This window comes from Falco cherrug, chromosome 4, assembly GCF_023634085.1.
Source record: "Falco cherrug isolate bFalChe1 chromosome 4, bFalChe1.pri, whole genome shotgun sequence".
NCBI classification, from domain to species: Eukaryota; Metazoa; Chordata; class Aves; order Falconiformes; family Falconidae; genus Falco; species Falco cherrug.
The window spans coordinates 9,872,366-9,897,992 of NC_073700.1; the positions used below are offsets into that span (position 1 = coordinate 9,872,366).

The window sequence follows — 25,627 nt, forward strand, 5'->3', positions numbered from 1 at the left end:
ATTCATACAAGCATGCACACAGTTCTACTGAGCTTTAAGTGAGGCCTATCGTATTCCCATTATAATTCAAAATACCAACATTAGAACTATTCAGGAGATACTTTTTCAAATCTTCATTTTTAAACAAACTGTACAATTAGATTCTGATCAATAGTTTAAACGAGCATCTTGAAAGACATTGCAGAATCAGAAGCCAACAGAAAAAGTAAACCATTAAGTACTCTCTGGTTAGTGAGTTAAATAGCAGTTGTTTTGTAATCTACTGCCAACTTAAAAAGGAATAACGTTTTAAAAAGCAAAAAGAACAGACAAAAGTATACTCAGCTCTTGGAATATGATGTAGCTTTTTTTCCTTAATCTCTACTCTTTGACAAAGAGGACATATGAAAATAGAATATGCTGTTCTTCCATGCCTCCAGTTTTCATAGCTCAGTCCCTCAAGGTAAACACAAAAAGTTTTATGCAACCTTTCTTCTCACGTGAATAACGCTGCAAACAGCATAATCACAATAGCTGTATAGTAATTTCTAACATAAATTTTAATATGTAAAGCTTACATAACATTCCATTAGTTATTTGTTCATTTAACACGGTAAAAAATGCCTGAAACCTCTTCTACATTAACCAGATCTACAGACTTACAGAACTCAATCATGCTTTGGAAGCATGGCAGGAACAATGCATCTTTTCTATTTTGTTGGCACAAATATACTTCTTTTTTGAAGTATGGCACTTCAGCTCCCACGTAAGTGGAATATGTTGTCAACAACTGGTGAAGAAGCATGAAGTATCACACTAAAGACAACCAAAACCAAATCATTTGAACTGTAATTTGACTTACTCTCCATATAACTACCACAGAAAATGCATTACTTCATTACCAAACAATTGCTTCTTGCCAAAAGTAATCATGCAGAACAGGCTGATTCTTATGGGTTATCTATATTTGCAATTAAGCAATTTCACTTGAAGAGAAACCTGAACTCAGTTAACCTTTAATCTTAAAATATCTGAATAGCATCAATAGTCACAAAAAGTTATGCGGCAAAGAAGGACACAAGTTAATAACACCTTTTTTCCCCCCAGTACTTTCAGACATCTTGCAAACAATAGACCATTTCTCGTTCAGCATCTGAAGACCACTGCTTTAGTTAATAAAACTTGTAAAAATTTCAGCTGATAATGAAAAAGTAGAAAATTAACTCACTATTTCCAGGAAATTCCTCAAAAGATATCATGAACTGAGAAATTACACAAGTTATCCTTCTAAAGATCATGTGTTTAGAGGATATTTTTTTCAACGTTTATTTTTGTGTCAAATAATGAGCCAAAGAAAAAAACCCCCACAACATTCAGCTTATATCCATTGTTATAAATCTAAACAGATACATGTATTTTTGAAAATACATTTATATTCTGGGAAATAAAAGATGTCAAGAGCCAAAGCCAGTTAAAGCACTTGACTGAAGAAATATAGCTATTACCTAGTAAAAGATGAAAATAACACATTCTACAAATGCATTCACAGTGTGTGAAGTGCATTCCCTTCAGTAAGATGTCCCTTTACTAACCCCATATGGAACACTCACATTAAATACTTTTTTGAAGTGAATTAGGAGTCAGATTGCCAGTACAGCAGAGCAACAGGAGCATAAAAATTTCAGTATTGGAGGAATACAGTAGGCAGAACTCAGTGATACATAACTATGAAGAACCTGTTTGCAATTACCAAGTATAGCAGTGAGTTGACTAAGCATTTTTCTCTATGCCAATTATTAGATTATTTTTCTTCTTCTGAATTATATTGAGTGGAACTTGGACTACATACAAAAATCTTCCAGTATCATCAGACTAGGAGAGAACACAAACTGTGTATTTAAACATAATACATTCAAGTAAGTTGTATAAAAAGCAGAGCAATAAAGAACATACTAGATATACCCCTTATACCTCCTCAGAGTAGGAAACACTACAATTTTGTTACCCAAAAAACCCCTGGTATTTCATTACAGTCTATAATAGGGTATTGCATATGTACTTCTCTTTCAGTAATTACAGAAGCATGTCTGATTCACACTTCCACAGATCATATATCATTTCTATTTATCACTTCATTTCCTCCAAGAAGAACTATGAAGCGTTATTAAAAGACCAGCAGGAATATTGCTCGATGCTTTTGCATGAAAGCGGAAGGAACAGGCAAGGGCCCAAAACATACAGATATGTGTAACAGTAAGTAGTCCCTTGAGATCATGCAACTGCCTACATCAATACCGTTCTTAATCTTGGAAACAACAGCCCACAAGAACACACAGAACCAGTAACTATTCTGAATACATTCATTATACATAAATGGTTCTGAAAAGTCTGGGCGGTTTTGTTTGTTTTCTAAAGCTTTACGATTCAGGGAGAAGAAACCTTTAAGAGCAACCAAAATACTTCTATATATGAGTGTGATGACATAAATGTTGCTAAATGGAGATAAGCCAAGCAGGTGAAGAAATCAGGTCCATCTACAGAAAAGCTACAGTGAACTACTTTCTCTCAACCAGTTACCAAGCAGTAATCAAGTCTGGATTCATTTATTCTTTAGGATGTAATCCTATTCACCTTAAGTCACTCAATTAATCCCATTGACCTCATTTGACTCATGAAAAAACACAAACAGGATTTGGTCCTCAGTACTTTGAAAAATACCCAGAGTTTTGGTGGAAATGTCTTTCAGAGGACATTGGGGTTATTCATCAATATTTTTACCACATCTTTATAGTGAGATAGGATATATTTATACTTACTATCAAATTTTATATTTGCAAGTAAATATATCGAGAGCTTTATAATCATGTTGGACTATCAGGCTCAAGCTGTCAACAGGAAAAAAAACCCTGACCTATAATCAAGATTATCTCACAAGCCAATGAATACATATATAAAATTAGGATACGATCAGGCTATTAGTGACTAGCTAAATTCTAGTCCCACGAGATCAAAGGCTATGTGTTCTTCCTGAAGAAAGGCGCCAGACTGTTTCAACAAGAAATCTGCATCTCTTCACTAAACCAGAAAGCTTGTTTCATTAAATGGTTTAATCTAAGATTACACTTTTCCTTCATCAAACTGAGTTTCAGGTGAAACTTCAGGAAGAGTTTACATTATTAGCCATATTCTACAGCCTATAATACACTCCCAATTCTACCACTAAGATAGGCCATGCACATACAAAAACAAAACTCACGTTGCAACACAGTTTAAGATATGTAAAAGGAAAAAGATTAGCAAATGAAAACTGTTGGGTTTTTGGGGTTTTTTTTGGGGGGGGATGGCAGGAGGGCTTAAAAGATGATAAAACACATTTTCTTCATTTGGTTCTTTACATCCACACAAAGAAAAAAATGTGTACATACGCATACACACATATGTGTATATAGTCTCTAGCAGGGGGCTAGCCTTGCCATTTTCTGGAAGTGAAGCCTGTATGACTACAACACCTGGGTTTTTAGTCCAGGTAAAATGCTGCATGGTTCCTAGGACAAAGGAGACTCAACTTAGCTAAAACCTGTTATGTGCTAAAATGGCAGTTTTGTTTTAGAAGACTAGCCCTGAAAATGGCAAAACAGGGTTAGCTAACCTTATTCTGCTCTTGGAGCTATTTAAGTATAAAGGATTTTATTTGAGTATAATGGATTTAGAACAGTGAGTGTTCTTCAACCTGTTATTTTAGAAAAACTTCATTTTCCACTACAGAGTTCTAAGGTTTTCTTGTGAGATGATGCAGGAGGTGGTAAGTAAAAGAGATGCCAGTTTACAGCAACTTTAACAATAACTTAAATTACTCAGATTCTCAGTGTCTTCTTCCAATATTCTTCTGGAAATATTCATACAGTGGGAAAGCACTGTTATAATAAAAATATTCAACAGTAGCTTTCATTTAAAACGGACGATAGAATAATTTTTCAGACTGATGTTCCTTCTGGGGTGTTATAAGACAATATATCTGGAATAAAAAAGTTGGTTCCAGTTTGAGATCCACCTCATAAATACATTTCCAATTCCTTATGCCTGCTGGATGAAGGTCAGTCATTTTAAATTGCAGTAAAGGGTTGCTACTGTAACTCTTGCTTAGTAAGGTCTTAAATTCTTCATAATGTTTTTAAGTAGGAAGACAGCACCTGCCATAAGAGACCATATCATTAACTAATGATCTTATATCCTGACCTAAACATTGTCCAACAGCTATTGCCCCAAAAGGAAGCTGAAAAAAACCCCAGTACATTCAGTCAGTTGTACCTCAATATGAAATGCAGGTAGGAGTCAGCAAAAGTAGGACAGATTATTTGCATGTGTCCAGTGTAAGCAGAATGTTAGAAGGATGTGGTTCGATTAAGTTCATTAGTTTGAGAAGTATGAACAATCATTCAGCATGAGTAAGAGCCCACTTGACTGTCGTCTTATTTCTTTGACTTCATCCTGAAAACCCCCTTTTTTTTTTTTTCACTCTATAAGGAATAGCCTAGAACCTGCATTAATACTATGTAATTAATGCTATGTAATCAGGTCTACGCTTCTTTTATTAGAAAATATGCCAGCATGATCTTACAAGACTATGAAAGACAGTAAATAACAGAAATAAAATAGAAAGGAAAGGCATTTCAGCATATTAGATCTTCCCCTCAAGAGAAAACCTTTTGTTGCATCTCAAGCTATCAAATGTTAAGGTTGTATGCTCTTGCCCACACCTGGAATTTAACTGATCCCCATGAGTTTTCAAAATGCATAAAATACTGACTGCTTTGCACTGGGCAGAACTGGTCACCTGATAAACTCTCCGGGTCTAGCTGGCTTGTAACAGAGAGCTTGCAAGGAACAGTGCTACTGCTAGAAATCTCACATCTAACATCAACCCTTCCACCTCAAGCACTCAGCTCATCTTAAATTAACAACTGAAAATGCTCTTACCCAGGGCCTACGCTTCACACAGTTATCAGCACTACCCTTTTGCTAAGCCTTATAATTTCCAGCTGTCTTCTCCTTAAGGTGATTCGACCGCAGTTGCTTACAGCATTTTCCAGTTGCTCATATTTTAAACAAAACTTGTTCAACACATTAGCATGTTAATATACATTCCTCTATTTTGAATGCAAATCTTTTAATAAAGACACTCCTTTTTCAGCTACTGCAGTTCCATTTACATAGTGGACTAAAATGAACAATAGCGGTCAGGGAATGTACATGGAACTCATGCAGATCCTTCCCCCTGCTTCATTACTGATTTTCTGGGAAGACCTAGGCAGTTTGCTGACTTACCTTTTGCTTCATGTTCCTCATCTATAGAAGAAGAGTATTACACTAAGACAGACACTGAGAGATAATTTGTTAAAAATATACTGTGAGGCATGCAAAGATTATCAGCAACATGGAACATGGACAGATCGGTATTTTTTTTTACATTTAGCACACTGAAGTTCTGGAAGACACATTCATGCTCTTCTGTGAAGTATTTCCTTAATTTTGAGTTGACTGATCCCAGTGAGATGCAAGAGGTAATCACTGTGTATGATAAGCTATATATATAATAAAAGTACATCTTAAATAAATTGGTGCTTTGTTTTGGTTTGTGTATTTGGTTTTTTAATTTCCAATGATGTTTCTTTTCCCCCCCTTTATCTATTTTCATTGTATTTTATAAAAACAACATAGAACCACTCACTTTACCTTATTAGAGTCTCAAAAAAAAAAAGTTGAAATATGACTTCTCCCTGAAGTGATCAAATATTAGGAAACACTGCTTCTATCATATAGCACTGTCTAGGTGTCAACTTTGGGCAGAGCAACTAAGGAGATGCATAACTCGCAGTCCAGTTCCATTTCAGTAGGAGTGGCAAATTTCTGCATATTCTCTGACAATTTTTTTCTTTTCCTAGTGACTGTTCTAAGGAAAGTCTTAGCCATGGATTATCTAATGGGAACAGAATTAGTAAATGAAAATAATTCTAAAATAAATGTTGAAGATAGCACGTAATATGACCAAATGACTTTCAAATGCACTTCTCAGCATAATAAAGTGTGTTGTGAGCATAACTTCTGTGGGATTTATGATCTGTGTCTTGTATCTCCTCAGCCCAATAAGGTTCCTCAACAACTCTGGGCAATCTATTCTATGGATTAACTACTCTCTGGATGCATCTTCGTGCACTTAGGAGAATCTAAAGCAGAAAAGTATACAGAGGAATTCAACAGTAACCAATTCCCCTATTCCCCACAAATTCAGCTCTAATTCTTTCTCTGAAAATACATCAACACGTCAGAGCTGTGAGTCACGTGCATAAGCTCTTGTTATTCGTATGGACAAGAAGATGAAGCTAAACAAAATTAATTACGTAATAGAATAATGAAGTTATTACGACAGAGATGAGTAGCAGCATGCTTACAGAACGGAGACTTTAAAATAGAAGATGAAAGGAAACAAACCCTCTGACAGAAGCGAAAATAGCTCATTTTTCTCCATTTCATTATTGGCTAGTCCCTAAAATGTTTACATGCAGCCTGAAAGTTGTAAGTGGGTGAACTAAGAAAACAACCCTGCAAAAGTGTTATTTCCACAACTGGGGACAACATTAGTTTTATAGCAATTCAAGACAGTCCCCAGATTACCTTCTGAAGGGTGCACTTTCCAGGAACGCTGGCAGGATCAACACTTATAGCCTCTATTTAAAGGTACAGAAAACCCAGTTTATTCATGAATCTCTGATTTCTCTCCCTTTTTCTAAAACAATTTATTTAGTTGCTACCCTGAGACATGTCAGTTTGAAACTGACGGTTTTTTCATATTCTGGATTCCAAACTACTGATGGTGATGTCATGAAGAGCAATCCTGTCTTTAAAGAAACTGATTTCTAAATGAACAAAGCTTTCTAATCCTCCACGTGGAGTTATAAAAACTACTGTAACCAAGCACTCTGGCAAGAGTATCATGGAACATAACAAAATCTGAATGGGCTATATTAGAAGTAGTAACTGTTCTCCAGAGCATAATCAGGTTCTGTCTACTTTCTCATGTCTGGAGTGACTGCCAACATTGCAAAGTCCTTCTGTATACTTAAGGGGTCACCTTAAAAACACATATTACTATTGATATTTTGAGAGAAAGTAATTGTCTTTATAGCAACTGATAAGATTAATATTTTGAGCTGAGCCAGGAGAAATAAAAGGAAAGAGGCACTAATGAACCTAATAAAGAGGTTCAGTCTAGAATGGTTGTTAATCTATATAACTAACTTCAGGGAAGAAACGTTTGGTGTCGATAAAGCATTTCCTTAGTAAATTACTACTGGCTCCAGTGTAAGACATTTACAGTAAACACCAAAAGTCTGCAAAGCATCTGTTCTATTCACAGTGGAAGAAGGAACTTTGCTCCATTAATAACTTTAAAGACATGCAATAACTAATTCACGATGGCAGTTCAAATCCTATCAGCAGCCTTCGTTATTTGACCAAGCTGAGTTCAAAGATAGAGCAAGTTTTTAAAAACCCTTGAAAGTTTAGAAGTACACTTTAAATTATAATAAGAAGCTGTGTTCTTCTTTCTACTAAATATAAAAAAGCTGTAGCTTTAAACCATGTGCAACAACATTATTTTAAAAATACATGCAAGGTAAGAGTCAAAATGTGTATATAAAATCCTATATGATCTCAGATTCTGTTTTAGTCAAATTGTATGTTATATAGAGAGGGCATGTGTAATATACATGTATGTATATATAATAAAATACTTGCTGGAATTTTAACATTTGACTTTACTAGATATTTAGTGGGACTTTGCCTAAGGCAAGTTTTTAATAGCAATAATAAAAAAATACTTAATGGTACTTAGGGTAAATAATGTGTGGTCACTATGTTTAAAAAAAGTAATACCAAACATCTGTGCTAGATTTCCACAAGATAAAATCCCCATATTACCTACAGTCCTCCCAAAGTTATAGAGAAACAAATGTTTATTTAAAATTTTAGAAGAGACATGTGATAACCAATTTAGGAACTTAAAGGCAAGCATCTTGTGTTTTCTGATAGGAATGTATATTTAGCGACCTTCGTGATATTTAATTCTGAATATGAAGAATGCCATGATATGACATTATGACTTCAAGACAGATTTTCAACCATTAATACAATTACAGGGAGATTACCCAGCCCAAGAACAACCTTTTTTCATACATGTGTGTATTTGCAAAGACCACTTTGTTCCATACAAGACACCTTATTTCCTTACCAAAGTAAATGCTGTATCATTTTGTCTCAGATAGTATCAATAAAATTCAACTACCTTTGAAAAACATTAACAAAAATATTCAAGTGAGGTTAGTTAGATACAGACACAGGATTCAGTCTAACTCAGTGATGGAAAAGTGCAAACTGGGCACTTCTCAGAAACCATGGAAAAGAGCTCAACATTCTCTCCTCAATAGCCTGCATCTCCAAAATTGAAGCAGAAACACATGCTCACACTTTTTGCTATTCAGAGTTTTATTTGTTCTTTCTTGCTTTGCATATCAGCAACTAAGGAAACTTTTCTTATAACTATTGCAAAGCTGGCAATCTAGCTATCCTTGTGAAAGCTTATTGCCTAGATTTTAAATTCCTTAATACATTGGAAGAAATCTAAACCCATTTTTTGCATACCTTATTTCCCAATATTTTAACGAACCTTACCGACACTGACATTCTTTTCTACTCCTGTGAAAGAGCAGGATTCCAACTCCACTTAAGTGCCCTCCGCCTGTATAGTAAGCCTCAAATTTGCCATTCCTAAGACCTTCAAATACAAAACTTGAGTAAACCTGTCATCACAAGTTTGCCTCTGGGGAACAAAGTTTAAAGATGTAGATGACTGCATACTGCAGAACAGTACAGTCTTTGAGGGCCAGTTAGTTAACACACCAAAGTCAGTCCAAATCTGCTATGAATATGAAAACAAGGGAAAAAATGGGTTGTTTTATTTTCCAAAGTTGATCCTATGCCTCTGATACACTAGCTGTGTGTATTTCTGCTTCCTGTACCTTCTCAAAGCAATATAATCTAAGGCCTAGAGAAATTCCAGATCTTTGAAGGCAGCTGTATTATAAAGTTCTGCTACAACTATTCACAGAAAAAAAGAATCAATGGCTTAAGACAGAGAATTTTTTTCATGATTCTTGGATATTTGGCAAATTATTTTGAATCAAACCAGTAGGATATTGGTTTCTGGTAACATATGTTTAACATGAAATGGGGAGAAAATTAATGAGAAACATTTCATAATTGACAAAGTGGTAGAGACTGAAGGGCAAGAAAAGTTCTTTCTCTCTAGCTAGTTAAGTAAACTTTGAAAAATGTTACTAGCTAGACAAACGGAGCTCTGGAATAACAAAGAACATATCCCTTACTATTCAATTCCTAGTGTGATCAGTGCTTGGAGGGTGCACGTTAAGTAGATAGCATTGACAGCCACTGGAGACTCGCTGAGTGTGTAGAAGAGGCTATCCTTAACTGCCAATATTTCACAACCAGTTTCTTCAGCTTCTTTCACATCATGTTAGTTTAATTGTCTGGTTTGGTCAAAATTCCACCCACCAGTGACCATCAATAACAAAATCAGTTTCCTCTGCTTCTCATCCATTAGGTTTCTATTCCACCATTTGAGAGATCTAAAAGACTGTGAATGAACAAGAAAGACTACGGATTCCAGCTTTGGCACTATTTTAAAGAACAAAGAAATGAACAGCGTAAGGGAAAAAGGTATGGTTGCATTAGAGGAAAATGTGTTCAAAAGCTCAGCAAAATACACTTAAAACTTGGCCTTTCTTCAGCTAGGATTTAAAAGGTAACAGGATGGTACACAGTTATATTTCAAGAACTGAAAAACTTCAGATTGAATGTATTTTTAAACTAAATACCAACTCCATAGCTTATGAGAAGTTGATTTAGATATGCCTTTTAACAAAGTGTTGAGGCTGTAGAAGATCAGTAGTCTTCCATTATTTTTTCCATATTCCACTTTTTCCCCCATAGATAGCACTCTTTCCACTGGAGACTACAGCAGAATCTATCACTGCATGGGTAAATTGACACACTAGAAAACTCAGTTCTTTGAATAGCTTAATTTGCTGCTACAAAGAAGTTTATCTTCCTTAACTTGCAGTGGCAGAAAGTCAAATAGCAGAGCCAATTTAAAAAAAAAAAAAAAAAGAAGCAAGTGTTCAGGATTTTATCAAACAGTACGTTACAGATGAAAACCTACTAGTTTCTCAGAAATATAGTCAACACACGAGCTCTATACTCCAACCTGTAAAAATACAGAAAGCAGAATATTTTAGATTAAATTCTAAAATGACAAACATTTTTTAAAAAATATAGAAAGATTAACACAATTTGACTCAATACTAAGTAATTCATGAATGGAATTAATTAAAAATGTATCCAAGTTCCAGTTTTCTTTTAAAGCATTCTCTTGAGGGGAAAAAAAAAAAAAATCCAGTAACTCTGCAAGGTCATTTAGACAGTTAGGATGAAAACTTACAAACACTAGTAAAAAAAAAAAATATCAATCCACTGAGAAGACTACTGCAGAAGATTCAACACAGTCATTCCTGGTTTTTATCACGTTGGAAAACTGTATTATGCATGATGAAGACTACATGCAGTGACAGCAATTCAAATCAGCACTGCAGAATGACAAGAACTCTACCAAGCTACACATGCAGATCAAAAGTTGGTCCATTTGGACTTCTAACAAAGGATAGAACTATATAGAATATCTGATATTCCCTCAAAGCATGCAGACAGCTTCCCACAACAAGACATCAAAAGACAAAATTTGAACCTCAGAACATTTTCCAAGAGCTCAATCGAAAAATCAAACACAGATTCCTGGAAAAACAAGCAGGCATCTACTAAACATTTAGTTTCTAAAGAGTTCATACACCCTACACTTTGTTCCTCCAAGCTCCCCACAACAAACTTCAAATACACAAAGGAAAAAAAAAAAAACCCAACAGAAAAAAAAAATTAAATACCATATGTAACAGGAAGAGAGCTGGAGAGACAAACTTCTTCCAAAGCCCAGAATTTTTATATTAGCAAGGATACTGTTCACCAAAATCTCCACATCACTAGATAGTTCAGGCCAATCTGACAAGGAGAGATTCCAGACAACAGACCTAGTAGATTTTTAAACCTTGACCAGCTACCAATGTCTTCAAGACATATCAGCATGTCATAAGCAGCAACTCCAATAAATCCCATTCTGTACTTGCATCACTCCAGACAAAAGACAGTCTCTATTATCCTCATAAAAGCTGAGGGAGAAATAATTTTTCTCCTGGCCCCTGAGGGTAATTAATTCAATATAAATATAGAAGAAACATGCACAGCCTGTAGGTAGCAATATGATCTCCTTTCAGTATTCCTTGGACTAATCAATAAATTGGATGCCCAAGGACTTGACTTGGAAGCTTGTATTTTATCTATTTTTTAAGCTCTATTTAGTTCTATTTCTCTCACTACTCTTAACTACTGTGCTAAATACAAACCTTCAAATTTCTGCTGCAAATTTATTCATGTCCAATACATACCCAAATTAGGACTGGCAAAGTGATACTGGTGCAACAGGTGAAATACAATCACATAACAAAACAAATAATAAACAGAAATCATCCATCCTTGAAACAGACTGCATGTACTGCTCCAAGAATAGCAGATCTAATTCCATAAACTTGTCTGCTGGTTTACAGAACTTCTCCCACAATCCTCCTTCATCACAAACTCAGTATTATTAACTCCTTGCAGAACTCCTTTCAGGATCCATTGACTTTCAGACTTTGTTAATGGGTGGCACTACTTTTTAATTAAAATTCTGCCTGTAAAAAGATTCAGGTTTCACACCCTAACAAGAAAACTTAACCAAAAAGTATCATTGTGCCTTGCAAATTTTCCAGCTTCCAAGGTTAGGATGGGCCACAGATACCATTGAGTCCTCAATACATATTGTATGTTAAAGACACACAAAAAAAAAAGGGGGGGGGGGGGGGTGTTGAAAACAAAACCTAAAGAAGCCATATGCTAAATATAAGTGAATTTGTCCATATCAAAAGAAAATATTTTGACAACATTCTATAGATGTAAATAGCTGTTCTTAATCTCTAGCATCCGCATGGGGGGGGGGGGGGGGGGTGTTGAAAACAAAACCTAAAGAAGCCATATGCTAAATATAAGAGAATTTGTCCATATCAAAAGAAAATATTTTGACAACATTCTATAGATGTAAATAGCTGTTCTTAATCTCTAGCATCCGCATGTTCAGTGATATACAGGAGACAATAATAGTTTTCTGTGCTCTTGTACTAATTTTATTCACATTTTGATATATCCAGCAATATGGCATTTAGCTAGACTGGAAGTTCAATCAGACTACATTTACCAAATTTCTAAGGAAACAGAAAGGTTTCTCCTGTTTTCCCTTGCATGCTTGCACGCTACCTCCCTGCAGCTGCCAACCTTCTTAGCAGGAAGCAACAGGGTCTGTCTGAGGAAGCCCACAAGGCTTGTTTGCCTGACACTTGTCACACGATAATGACGATGGGCTGCTGGGATGCAGAGGGGCAGCTGGGCTTGACACCAAGCCAGATTTTCTTTGAACTGTATGTACAATTCAATCATCCTAAATCCAGTCTTAAAAATGCATTCGCAAGTGATATGGGCAGCTGGTGTGGATGGGCTTGGGATCAAATTAAGGATAAGATACAGTGCAGCCATCACTCCAATGTTTTAATGTGGCAACATTATGTGGTATATTTACCTAAAAAGTCAGGGTACCACACATGAAAATTTATTAGAAATGCACATAGGCAGAAACCTTTGTTTATATGGAAGGCAAAGCATTCTAAAAAACTCATTTCAAACACAAGGGGTATGAAATCAAACACAAAAGTAGCATGCAGTCACGACTATTTAGTTTATAGCAGCAGCAGGGGTTACTTCCCTCTTCAATAGTTCTGGTCTTCGTTTGCCAAACACTGATTTGTTCAAAATACAAAGAATATAGAAACTACACAAAGCAACAATGTCAGAGATAAGCCCTGATTACTTTTCTTCCATAATTTCTTATACTTGCTTTCAAATATTATACAGTCCTGTTGTGTATTTATTACAGATGCAAAACAAATGTATGCTATTTTTTATGAAAAAAATGAGAGCAGTAAAAAACTGAGATACTCTATATTTCTAAAACTGCAAAAAGTACTTTGACAATATCTTTTAAACAAATAAATTAGTTTTTCTTTACCTCTCTAAGATGCATGTTTTCCTTCTCCTTCTGATCTAAAATCACTTCTAAATGATTAACCTGAGATTCAGCCTCTGCCATCCTTCGAGTTCTCTCATTGTCATCTTCCATTCCTTTAGATGGCAAACCTTTACTCTGCAACATTTCCAGCAGCTTTTTTATTGATTCATCTCTGGCATTTAGTGTTTGCTTTTGTGTTTCAATCCTAAGCTCCATCTCTTCTAGCGTTTTTCTCAACAGGAAGAGCTCTTTAGCTTGTCTATCATGTTCTGCTTGAAGTCTTCGAAAATTCTCCTCTGTGAGCTCAATGGTAAAATGCTCAGCCCCTCTGTTTCCACTTTCTTGCTGCAGAAGATGGTTAAGGTCTCTCTGGGTTCTAAGCTCATCTTGCAGTGCCTGGATTGTCATTTGCAGATGCTGCAATAAAGAAAAAAGAAAAAAAAAAATCAATTTAGGACCTGAATGCAGTATTAGTCTTTGATTGAACTTTTGTTGTACATTGTTACAAAAATTTGTTAGAATCATTGATGAAAGTATATCAAATGACCTTATAAAATAGCAAAAGCATGTCACAGTATTTGTAATGGTATCTTTTCAAGTGCTTCTGGAAAAAAAAAAAAAAGACTAAAACAAACACACACAAAATAGTGTCAGCTACAAATAAAATAAATAGCAAAAAGGCAAACCAACAAACCCAAACACTGGGAAGTGACACATCCATTAGTACAGTCAATATGTACCTACAAAGCTGCAAGACTCAGTATTCCATGTTTTCTAAATTATTTCATAGACTAAAGGTAAATCTGCCCTTCATGGTGCTCAACAGTACTGTTGTTTATAAAGTCAATCAAAGTACTCACTATAATTAAAGGAGGATTGTGGGAGGGGCTGAATTGTACCTGGTAGGTCTTGGTTTTTTCTTTTGGTAACTACAGCTATGAACATGTTTAGTAAACAGGATTACTGTATCTCTAACAAGCAAACAAAAAAACCACAATAAGCAATAGTGAATTTTATAAAATAAGTTGACTGCAAATAGTGGACAAACCTTTGTTCTCCTGGCATCCAAAAACTGAACAGCATGGTAAATGAAAAAATGAAGCAAAATCAACATAAATAAAGGTCAGATGCAAGCAAAGGAGGTTCAACAGAAAGAACTGAGTTCAACAAAAAGTACCTTCAACAGAAAAAAATAATTTATTGAGTTATACAGAAAGGCACCAACAACTGCACAGTACTCAAATATATAAACCTAAACTATAGGCAGACTTTACTCAACAGATGTGACAAACAAAAACATATCAGATATAATCAATTGCACAGTGAATAACACTCCTATTTTATTTTATTGTTCTTTTACACTGTAAGGTTTTTCAAAACACAGTAATTTGTCCTAAAATATCTGTACTACATCTGAGTACAGGGGTCTTTCTCTGTTCAAGAGGCAAATCTTGCACTCCTTCTTCAACACAAGTTAAAATCAAAATCAAAAAGGATTTTGCCCATGTTAAGGTTGGAACATGGATAATTATCCTGAATTACTATGGTTTCTGATGTTCATGTCAGATTATATTTTTATCTGGTTATTTGTTTTTCTTCTTGTTTTTCCCCTCTATTTATTCACTGCCTATGCAGCATACTGGCTTTATAGAATTATGAATTCCTGAACACAGTCTGTACTAGAAGAAATTTAATTGCAGGAATTCGGGGACTTAAACACATGGCACCAGACTTTTTTGCATTAATATGGCTATTCTGCAAGTCCACATTCTATTCAAAAAAAAACCATACAACAAAAACACAAAACAAAACATAGACAACAACCAACAACAACAAAAAAACCCAAACAAAACACTGTTTGATACTGTCTTCATTTTAGCACAATTACATCCAAAACTCTGTTTGTAACAATTTAAACTAAATGAGAAATCTTAAGAAAATAACCTTTTGAAATCATATCTTTTATCAGTTATTTCAAATGGGAAAAAATTATCACCAGTCATAGAATTCTGTAGTTCGACACTCTGAATCTGTTCTATCATTAAATAATACTGTTTCAATAAACATCTAGATCTTAATTATTTTAATATTTGCATGTTATTAGGTGCGCAGTCAGTTAAGAGCATACAAATGTAAAGCTACTCATTTACAGCTCTGTCTTTATTTAATGGTAATTCTACATTTTCTTAATCTCATCTTTTCATTTATATAAACTTAAAAGCTCCCAATAAACTCAAAACTCCTCTATATGCAGCAATCTTCCCAGCTTTAATATACCAATATCTACTAATATACTGAGTGTTTATGACCCAAAGACTGACAGTTTTAGCACAGAAATTCAGTGCATAAATCCAAATCAAATGTTCAAATAGTAAAAATGCAATGATTATCATGAATGAGTGAATTAACAAAGACAGGGGAAGGCAATGATAAAGTAAACAGAATGAAAAACATTTCTTTTTAGAGTTTTTTTCACGATGTTAACTCACAGGGACATAATTTTTGAAATTACCTTAACCTGCCAATACAGTATGAATGAAGGACTGCAGCCCCTCTCCGTGAGGACAAGCTGAGAGAGTTGGGGTTATTCAGCCTGGAGAAAAGGTGGCTCAGAGGAAACCTTACTGCAGCCTTTCAGGACTTCAAGGGGGATTATAAGAAAGATGGCGACAGACTACCAGCAGAGCCTGTTGCAATAGGACAAGGGGCAATAGTTTTAAATTAAAAGACAGCAGATTTAGACTAGACATAAGGAAGAATTTTTTTATGGTGAGGTGAGGGTGGTGACACAGTGGAACAGGTTGCCCAGACAGGTGGTAGATGCCCCATCCCTGGAAACATTCAAGGTCAGGTTGGATGGGGCTCTGAGCAACCTGGTCTAGTTGAACAAGTTCCTGCTTATTGCAGGGGGGGGGGTGAACTAGTTGACCTTTAAAGGTCCCTTCCAACCCAAACTATTTTATGATTCTATGACTCCTGTTATGGAAGGAAGCCTTGGTTAGAGCTTACTGAAAATTTTTGGATGAGTAATTATGAATAGTTTAAATGAATACAAATCTATTCCATAAATTTGCATCAAGCTTGGCAAACAGCACATCTCAAAAGCTTAAAATAATTCAAGAAATATTTTCGTTTATGTTTGCAAATTAGAAGTTTAAGGGTTTTATTTAAAATTGTCCTTTTCTTAATGAAGTTAAAATTTTTCTAAATGAAATGCTTCCTTTTGATCAAGCATTTCATTCAACATTATATAAAGAAATTTCCCTTTTAATTAATTTTCAATTTGGTGTCCACATCAGCTATCAGCCAGAGCTTCAGCCCCAGGGCATTTATTTGAAGAATGAAGCTTGTATCTATACATTCTTAAAAAGAATTACTGGCTGAAATAACACACAAAATTTCCTTTGCATAAGCACAGTAAAGTAAATCCTCTGCATTCCAAAATTATTTCACTACTAAGCAACAAGGATATTCAGCAACTACCAGTAGTCTAGAAATAGTCAAAATAAAAGAATTGTTTTCTCCAGTCTGAGTAATTAAGATATGTCCTCCTAATTTTAAATTATTACTTGATGCTAAAAAACTATGTACAAATAAATGTTTTACCAGCCTCCATACACCAAATGCCTATATGTCTATAAGACTTTTCTTTTTCTAGAAGAAAAATTTCTAAATATGGATATTCTGCAAGTCCACATTAAAAAAAACAACTAAATTTTTAGAAACCAATTTCAAAAATATTTAAAATGTTCAAATACAAAAATAAAAGCAGAGAATATACACATTGCTCACATACAACCCTTCCAAATGCAAGCTGTAAAACCCAAACTGTTCAACCAACTCACAAATAATTAGATTTCAGAACTCAAACAGCAGTTCTGGTTAAGATAAGCCAGACAACTTCCTTTTCTGTCCCACACCAACCTATGTGTGCAGTTCTTAGGTTCTTCGCATAACCATGTTTGTCACTAAGCACAACAGCAGTTGTGGCTGCTTCTCAGTAATTATGTTAAAACTAACAGCTTCAACTGTGGCAGACTACTGCTTACTTTGACATAAAAGAATCCATTTTTGTACACCTTCAAAACTTAGAACTGTCTTTGAACATGACAGACCAGATTTAGACTTGTACTGACACAGATTTTTGTATCTGCAGCTAGCTAAGAAAAGGAAAGAACAAATGTTGTGAGGGTGGGAAGAAACTGGATAATTAATTGCAGTGGGGGAGGAATGTAGGAGTGCTGTGAGTATGTCACACTGCTGTCATTACATAGACATAGAACTTTATGGAAATTAAAAAAAAATCAAAATCTTTCATATTTTTCATAATTTCTATTAAGAACAGACCAGTTGATCAGAAATATTTGCATGCCAATTCTTGGTAATAGATAAATAGTTCTTTCAGAACTTTTTCATTCCTTCTCTATAGCCTAACTCCAAGAGGCAATCCATGGAACTGCACAGGAGGTTCCATTAATCTTTCTCTGAATTAAGCATAGTGAGGTTTTCAACATTTGCCCCCATAAACTGAAACAAAACTATGAAAGGAAGGTGAATTAATGGCATTCCCCAAGTTCTACACAAGTTCCTCTAACCTGCGCCAACTGGTTATTCCCAAAGGAGTTGCCTGCAGAGAACTGCCTTGCCACAGAATACCTTGGGCCAGAGCACGTAAGCACTTTCAGAGCATCCCAAAGCCTTAGGTATATAGTGAACAGTGGAAGAAAAGGAAATTGCAAGGGGACTCACTGATTTAAAATTGTTAGTCCACCTGCAGAAGTACACAGCTTCTCATGCTTTGCATCATCACCCCAGCACCAGAAGCAAAGAACATGTTGAAGAATCCAGTCTACCGTCACATAAGAAATCGCCTGCTACTAACATGGAAAGAAGTGACAAACCTTGGGTAAGGTCAAGGAAGAAATTATAGATGGGGCTGTCTTGATTGGGAAAGCCAACTTGAAGGTTTTTGTGGCAGAAAGTGGTCTTATGTTATCATCCAGTGATGGATTTTGAAATATACATCCATCCATATACAATTTGCAAGTAGGGTTGGTTGTTTGGGGTTTTTTTGTAATGCAGTGATAAACTAACAGGCTAATTCGTCAGACAGAAATCCCTCAAATTTGGACACCAGAGCTGCTGAAGGATTCCAAGTATGTTCTTTGATTGTTTCTGCTCTAAATAATTCAGTACAGGACTATGACTAAAGAGGGTGATAGCAAGATCATCCACTAGATTTAAAACAACTACTTCTGTTGTTTAAGATGATTTGTTATTTTGGTACTTCATCCAAAAAGAGCTATAGCTACTTTATGGGACTTGAGTGTTTTTTCCCCACCTAATGCCTCAATCCTCCCCTCTCACTCCCCACTCTCTTTTTATTGACTTCTAGTTCCTATTTCTCATGACTACACCTTTAGCTCCTGATTCTCCTGTTTCTTTCCCACTCCAAACATAAGGACAAAACTTATTAGCTTTATCTTCTGGGACCCTCTTACCTGGCTTTACAGCAATTGACAAGTAACAACCACTGTGATAATAGTCTCTGTCCTCTCAATGCCAGAACTTCCATATAATGTGATGATCAAATCATCTGACAAAGTGAAAACCAACTGACAGCAAAACCCTGCAAGTCTAGAAGAAATAATCAGAGTCCAGGGAAGACAGTAGGCCCAAGCAACAGGGACATGAGGTGATGCTAAACTGCCTTATCTTACACCAGGCAACTGGCAGTATGGGAATACATAGGAGCACATCACGACGGATTAATGACAAAGACTTCCAGAGCTGGAATTCAAACTGTAAATTTCAATACACTTTTTTTTTCCCTTTTATTAACACATATAAAAATGACAAAAGATTTTGTCAGTTGTTTCTGATCCGTTGCAATCTTTGAAAAGGCATGGTCTAATAGTATTTTTCTGAAATTATTCTTAACTACAGTTGATTGCTTTCCGAAGTCTCTGCAGCTAGCTTCTTGATGGTATGGGATATCTTAAGCAGCCTTGCATGATCCCATTATCTCTGTGGTGCATGCAATGAAAGGAATAAAATGTACTAACTAAAATGTCCTGTGTCTTGGGACATAAACAGAGAATTTAGACAGCTGGATCAGTTGATATAGTCTAGCCTATTCACAGTTGGCAAATATATGACACAGAAGACCGGAAAACAATTTACTGTGTAACTGTACACTGTAGAGAAGCTACAACTATAACCAAATACATCTCAACTAGTATAAAAGAAAATTATACTATCAACTATACTCTCATTTTCTAAAATCATGCTTCATTATTTATTCTATAATCTGCCACTGATCCATTGTCATTCTTTCACTGTATGAAGATCTATCATTGAAAGGTAACAAACTATTTATAGCTTTCTTATGAACTGATCTAAACCAATTTGTATGTTAACTTCAGTTGCTACACAAACAAGTACAAGCATCAGATTTACAAATATTTATAATTAAAGATTGTTAAGGACAAATATGCAAATCTTTATTTTCTTCTGTAAGAGAAAACCAAAAAGCACACAACAGAAAACTGCCATTGTCTCTTGCCCCATGTCGGGCATCAAAAAGGACAGTGGTGGGTGCCTACAAGCTGCTCTATCCCTTCCCTAAACTTGCCCTTAATATCCTGCTTCTCAAGTTAAGTAAGGAAACTTGTTGTAGATTTAAATCTGCATTTCTTAATACAGACATTATATTTAAACCAAACTATTAGACTTCATTACTATTCAGTCAGCATCTCTGGGTCTTCTCACACAAATATTGCGGTGAAAAACAACTACAGACTAAGGATTGCCCAAAAAACCTGAGGTCACTGTACAAAAACACATCTCCATTTATAACTGAGGGGTACCTGTAAGTTAAAACGTTTTAGTATTGCAAGTTTCATAGTAGTTTTGCACCTAATTCTTAAGGCACAATCTATAAATATATTTCTTGCCCAATTCCCTGGCTTGCTGTGGGCCAAGAGATGTCATTTTTTATTTCCTTTGTTTGCCATTTGCCCTAAGTAGGCTTGCTCTCACAGATACAGTTTGTCATTCTGTCAAATAACATTTCTTCATAACAGATATTTACAGTACCACAAATCCACCTCAAGTACTGAAGTTCATTTGTTAATTTGGACTATACTGGGGCAGAAAAAAAGCTAACTCTATGTCTGAAATACTTCTCTCTATAATCCTTTCCTCCTTTCTTCCACTACATTTCTCCAGCGTAGCAAATGACTTCTGCAGTGTATGATCTCATTTCAGGTCTTTCAAATTCACCTTGCCTCCAAAATGCAATACTTCCATATTTTTTTCCTCTGAAGAAAGCTACTGAATACTATTTGCTGAGTTATTTATTCAGTGGAGGGTTTTTGATATTTATCAACCAGCTTTAACCAAAGTCAGACCACAGCCTTATCTCTGTGGAGACACAATACATTTTACCTCAGTCCACATTTACCAATAGGAATTCAGTTATGGTGTACCTTGATTAAAGTAGTATCTCATGAGCAAAACTCAGTACAACCTTCCTCCTTAGTTCCTTTAACCTAGAAAATTTGAATTAATCTATATATTTTCTCCCATTGATAAAAATCACTTTAATACTCATGGGTCAAATCCTGTAGCCTGTAATCATGAGAACCAGATGGCCAAGAGGAAAGGACTTTTAGAAATGTAAGAAGTCAAAAGAAAGCCTTGATGGGAGTAATCTGCAGAGAGACATGTTCACAAAAATGCCCATATCAAGCTTATGTTATTAAAAAAAAAAGCTTTAATTCAACATGCAGAGTCATCAGTATCAGATCAAAATGCAAGGTTTTGTATTTAGATGATCACTACTAGTACTGTTACAACTTTTAAACAGCCCAGTCATGCTGTTATGACAAGACTATGGCCTCCATTTTTCCCCTCTTCCCTTCAGAAAAATGCTGCTAGCATGTTTTTAGGGCTGAGCAATGCCAGAATTGCTAAATAATATTTTAGTTGACTGAAAATCACCCATTAACACAGATTTTGACCAATTGGAACACATCTGGAAGAATCTGTTTCAAGATTACTTATTACAACTTAGCGAGAGGGAAAAACAAAATACATTTTAACAAGGCCTAGAAATCAAAGTTAGCTTCAGAAAAGCAGATTACTACTTTTTCCCCCCAACACTGTGTCTATAACATTAGCTACTTAGGTAAGAACAATGCAAGTTTTAGAAGTCCTGAACACTCACAGATAAATCTTTGCATTCATATTTAAAAACTACTCTCATTAGATAAAATAACTATATACGTGAGAAATCCTCCATCCTCTAATGCACTGCATTTTCTCTCGTAATTTTTTCTTGCCAGGATAAATAATTTCTGTTTGGGGATTGTTTAAGGATTGAAGTACTTCAGGTTCTCTAAAGAAGCTTTTAGACCATCTGGGACCATAAATCTTTACCCTCCATGCACAAGATTTCTGACGAGGCCTAGGCTCTACACAACCAATCCTTTCAATTTATATTCTGACTGTTCATGGTTTACCAAAGATGAGCAGAATCTCAGTCCTACAACTAATCCCAGGAGTAACTGCAGTCACAGAACAGAATCCCCGGAGCTTCACATCATCACAGCAGAAGTCTAGGAAAGTGAAAAGTACCCAAACCCTTTCCCAAAGAAGAAAGAAAATTCCATCCTCCAACAACCCCACCCCCAAACCACACTGTTAATGAAGAGATACAAGATGAAAAAAAAATCAAAAAGCAAAACAATACATCACTCCCAGCTCTCTCTCGCTCATAAAACAGCAGATTTCTAGTTATCTCCTCAGCCTTTTATCTAAAGGGAACAGTAATTTTGCAATTCTGCTGATGCCCTGTCTGGTACTTCTGGAAGCCCTTGTTTTTAGATTGTCTTCTATGCTGTTAGAACTTCCCTATCAAAAAAAGATTTAACATCATAAATATAACTCTGAAGTAATAATCACTTGTTTTCAGAAGGCAAAGATTTACAGTAAATCATCAAGTATTTTCAATAGGTTCTATTTGGACAAGATTCTTCCTGCAGACACACACAAAGCTCTTATAATTTTGTGAGTAAAAAACTTTAAAGACTCAGTGAGCAAAGTGTTGTTCATTAACAAAACATTGCACTATGTCGAACTGATTGAAATTTTGCTTGTTATACTTTAACCAAAAATTGGAGGAAACTCAGAAAAAAATAATTTCCTTCCTGATTTCTAATAAGTTCAAGTTTCCATGAAGAAAGCAGGTATTTTTTTCCAGCATAGCAATGTTTAATGACAAGCTTTTTATTCAAATAGCATTATCTTACTCTTTTGTTATGGTTATAATTAGTGGGTGGTTATGTATTTAATGCCCAGAACAGCAAAAGTGCCATACCCAGAGTAGGTTCCTAAATCACATGGAATTTAGCCAACACACTATATTTTAACACACCTCTTATTATGAAAAGTGCATCTGGGTTCATTAATGATTATAAACGGTCAGCACCTCTGCTTTATGTCTTGTTTAAGGGTCAAAAGAATCCTCTTTTTTTTTTTCTACCAGTAAGATCAAACAAGTGTAGCCTTAATGCTTTTAATTATGTCTGGTCTATTTCATGTGTCTCATTCATCAAAGTCACTACCGAAATTATTCCTATTAGCCTTTAAGGTAAGTTATTTCTGGTGTTTCCATTCTAACATTTTCACCTAAGAAAACAAGCAGTATACTTTTGTGGTATTTTACCTCTTTTCAGTGTTGGGCATTAATCAGCTCTCATCTGCATGCCTTTGAATAAGCCCAGCACATGCACTCTCTCAGAAAGGCCTTGACCTGTTCCTTAAATTGGAAATTTCTTTTAGGCCAGTCACTTGGTTTTCAGCAATGTGAATATTAATACTAAATATTTCAAATTGCCAACAACTAAAACTGCTTCCATTAACTCACTCCCTAAAAGAAAGTGTTGAGTAATTTCCAACAAATTCCAGCAATATTATGCAAGTCTTAGAAAACTTTTTTTGCCATATATAAACTGTATATTGAAGATGCAAAAAGACAAAAAGACACTATCACATTACTATTCCACCACAAAAATGTCAAAGGACAATATTTAGAACATGAGTGACAGTCCACAATATTGTTGAATTAAGATCACATATAATTGAGCATGTTAATGGGAAACAACAGATTCAGCCTTATGGACAGAATTCCTATTTAAGGCTTCTGAAACACTAGCAGCCAAATAACTGAGACCGAGCAAGTGAACATCCACAAAATTTTCAAGGATATTGCTATTTCAAATATTTCTGGCAGACTTTTTTTTATAAGCAAAAATTATATATATATATATATATATAAAAAAAAACATTCTAACACTTTCCATGGATGTCATTAAAAGTTTTAATTCCTCAGAGCCTTAAACCCAAGGTTTATTTCTTTCCTCTGAGTAGCACTCTTCAGTATTTCAGTTGTCCCTGATGCTAGGACAAGTTGCAAACAGTATTAGGTCCTGAACATTCTGGGATTTTGAATACCTCTGCAGTAGCTCAGAACAGGGGATGTTCTGAACCATTTCAACTGTACTCTCAAGCAGAGACCAGGAAGGTCACCAGCCTTCACCTGCAGATGACTGTTACTGCAAAAACAATGTTTGTGACTAACATTTAAGAAAAGCCATAAAACTCAATAAACACTTCACAGAGTTTCCATGAGCATTTCCTATACTAAATACTGTACATACGGAAATTACAGTAATTCATAGTGCCAATATAGGATAACTTCCGTAAAATGCTATTAATAGTACTATATCAGTTTACTACTTCTTGTTCAGAAAACATTAGCAATAAAGAGATGGATGCCTCCAGACACTGGAAATCCTACTGTGTAAGAAGGGGATATGAAGAGATTCTTCCCTGGCATCAGTCTCAAACCAATGAGTAAAGAAGCAGACGTACAGACTGAACTTTCAATAAGAAAGGCTACTGGCCATTCCCCAGTCTGCAAACCTGCCAACATGTACCTGAAGTGTCTGAAAAACGATAGTTATCATTTGTCTCTGTCTCACCATAACTACAAGTTTAAAAAAATTTTTATTCCACAAAATCAGTTACAAACTTGTTAGCAATACAGAAATTAATTAATTAAATGTTGAGAGGGCGGGGGGGTGAGGGGTGTTTTAGGTTTGGTGGGGTTCCTTTGAGTTGGGTTTGCTGTTTGGGGTTTTTTAAAGAAAAAAATGCAGAGCTCCCTTCACAGTGAACTCACATACTGTGTCCTCAATGGACCAGTAGCAGATTGAGCACTGCCCTGTCAGGTTCCAGCATAGATCAGTGATCTACTGAAATGCAATTTTCTTTCTCATAAAAGCTGTACGGACTCTGTAATAATTATTTTTTTTAAAAAAAACAGTAGTAGAATACCATAGGATCAACATTCTTCAATCTGTTATAGGGCCTGAGAACAAATTAGGTTTAGCAATGATGACAGCAGGCCCAGAAACAAAAGCCAAAAGCATATACTGGGAATATCCATTTAAAAAGCAAGACTGTATGTCAATTAAGATTTGCATTTGTCGTAGGGAGCTGAGGTCTACTTCTGCTTCTGTGGTCACATACAACTGAAATGCACCTGTTATAGTTTCCCAGATTTTCAATTCGCCTTCTTCCTGACATATCCAGGAGGTTATATTTGGTAGCACCAGTTCAGTATGAGCCGTTGTGCAAACTTATGTTAACAAAGAACAGGAAGTTAAAAATTCATTGTTTGTGACTGTCAGCTTTGAGAAGCCTGATAAGCCCGAAAATATTTGGCAAGTAAATTCCTCTCTCTTTCTGGATAGTAGAGTATATTGTCCAGCTTACTGATTGAGTCAAAATAAGGGCAGAGCAAAAATCTTGGATGCTGAGAAGGCCTATTCCTCTTGTATTTCTCAAAAACTGAGGTCTAGCTACATTACAGGAATTCTTTTTCAGGCACTGAGTCAAGAAATTACTTACAAAAGGAGAGCACTGAGAGTAAACAAGGTCACATTTCAAACTGAAAAACCTGTGGTATTTGATTTTCAGTCCCTCCCTTTATCTGCTTGATCTTTTGTTATAAAGTTTAGGGCCTTCTGGCAGAAAGCTCACTGTTACCTTGAAGAAAAAAAAAAAAAAAGAAAAAGAAAAAATCTTTTTCCTAGATAAAAATCATATGAACTGGGCTCCTTTTTCCTACTTTGCAGTCTGCCTCCAAAAGAAAGAAACATCCAAATTCTTTCATTTAAAAAAGTAAAATAAAATCGAAGGACAGGAAATTCTGTGGACATAGTGCAGGTTCTGCTGAAGTTA

At 35.4% G+C, this 25,627-nt stretch overlaps 1 protein-coding gene across 4 annotated transcripts in view; it reads right to left on the minus strand.

Annotated features, from left to right (window-relative positions):
• ERC2 (ELKS/RAB6-interacting/CAST family member 2) overlaps positions 1-25,627 on the minus strand; it is a 521,548-nt gene that overhangs the window by 433,137 nt on the left and 62,784 nt on the right. For 3 of the 4 annotated variants that reach the window (XM_055710069.1, XM_027805144.2, XM_055710070.1), the window contains 2 exons: positions 14,364-14,387; positions 13,316-13,732 (listed from right to left, as the gene is read on the minus strand). In XM_055710069.1, coding sequence (XP_055566044.1) covers positions 13,316-13,732; positions 14,364-14,387 — 441 coding nt within the window. The remainder of the gene's footprint in view (positions 1-13,315; positions 13,733-14,363; positions 14,388-25,627) is intronic. The other variant, XM_027805155.2, reaches the window with a different exon arrangement.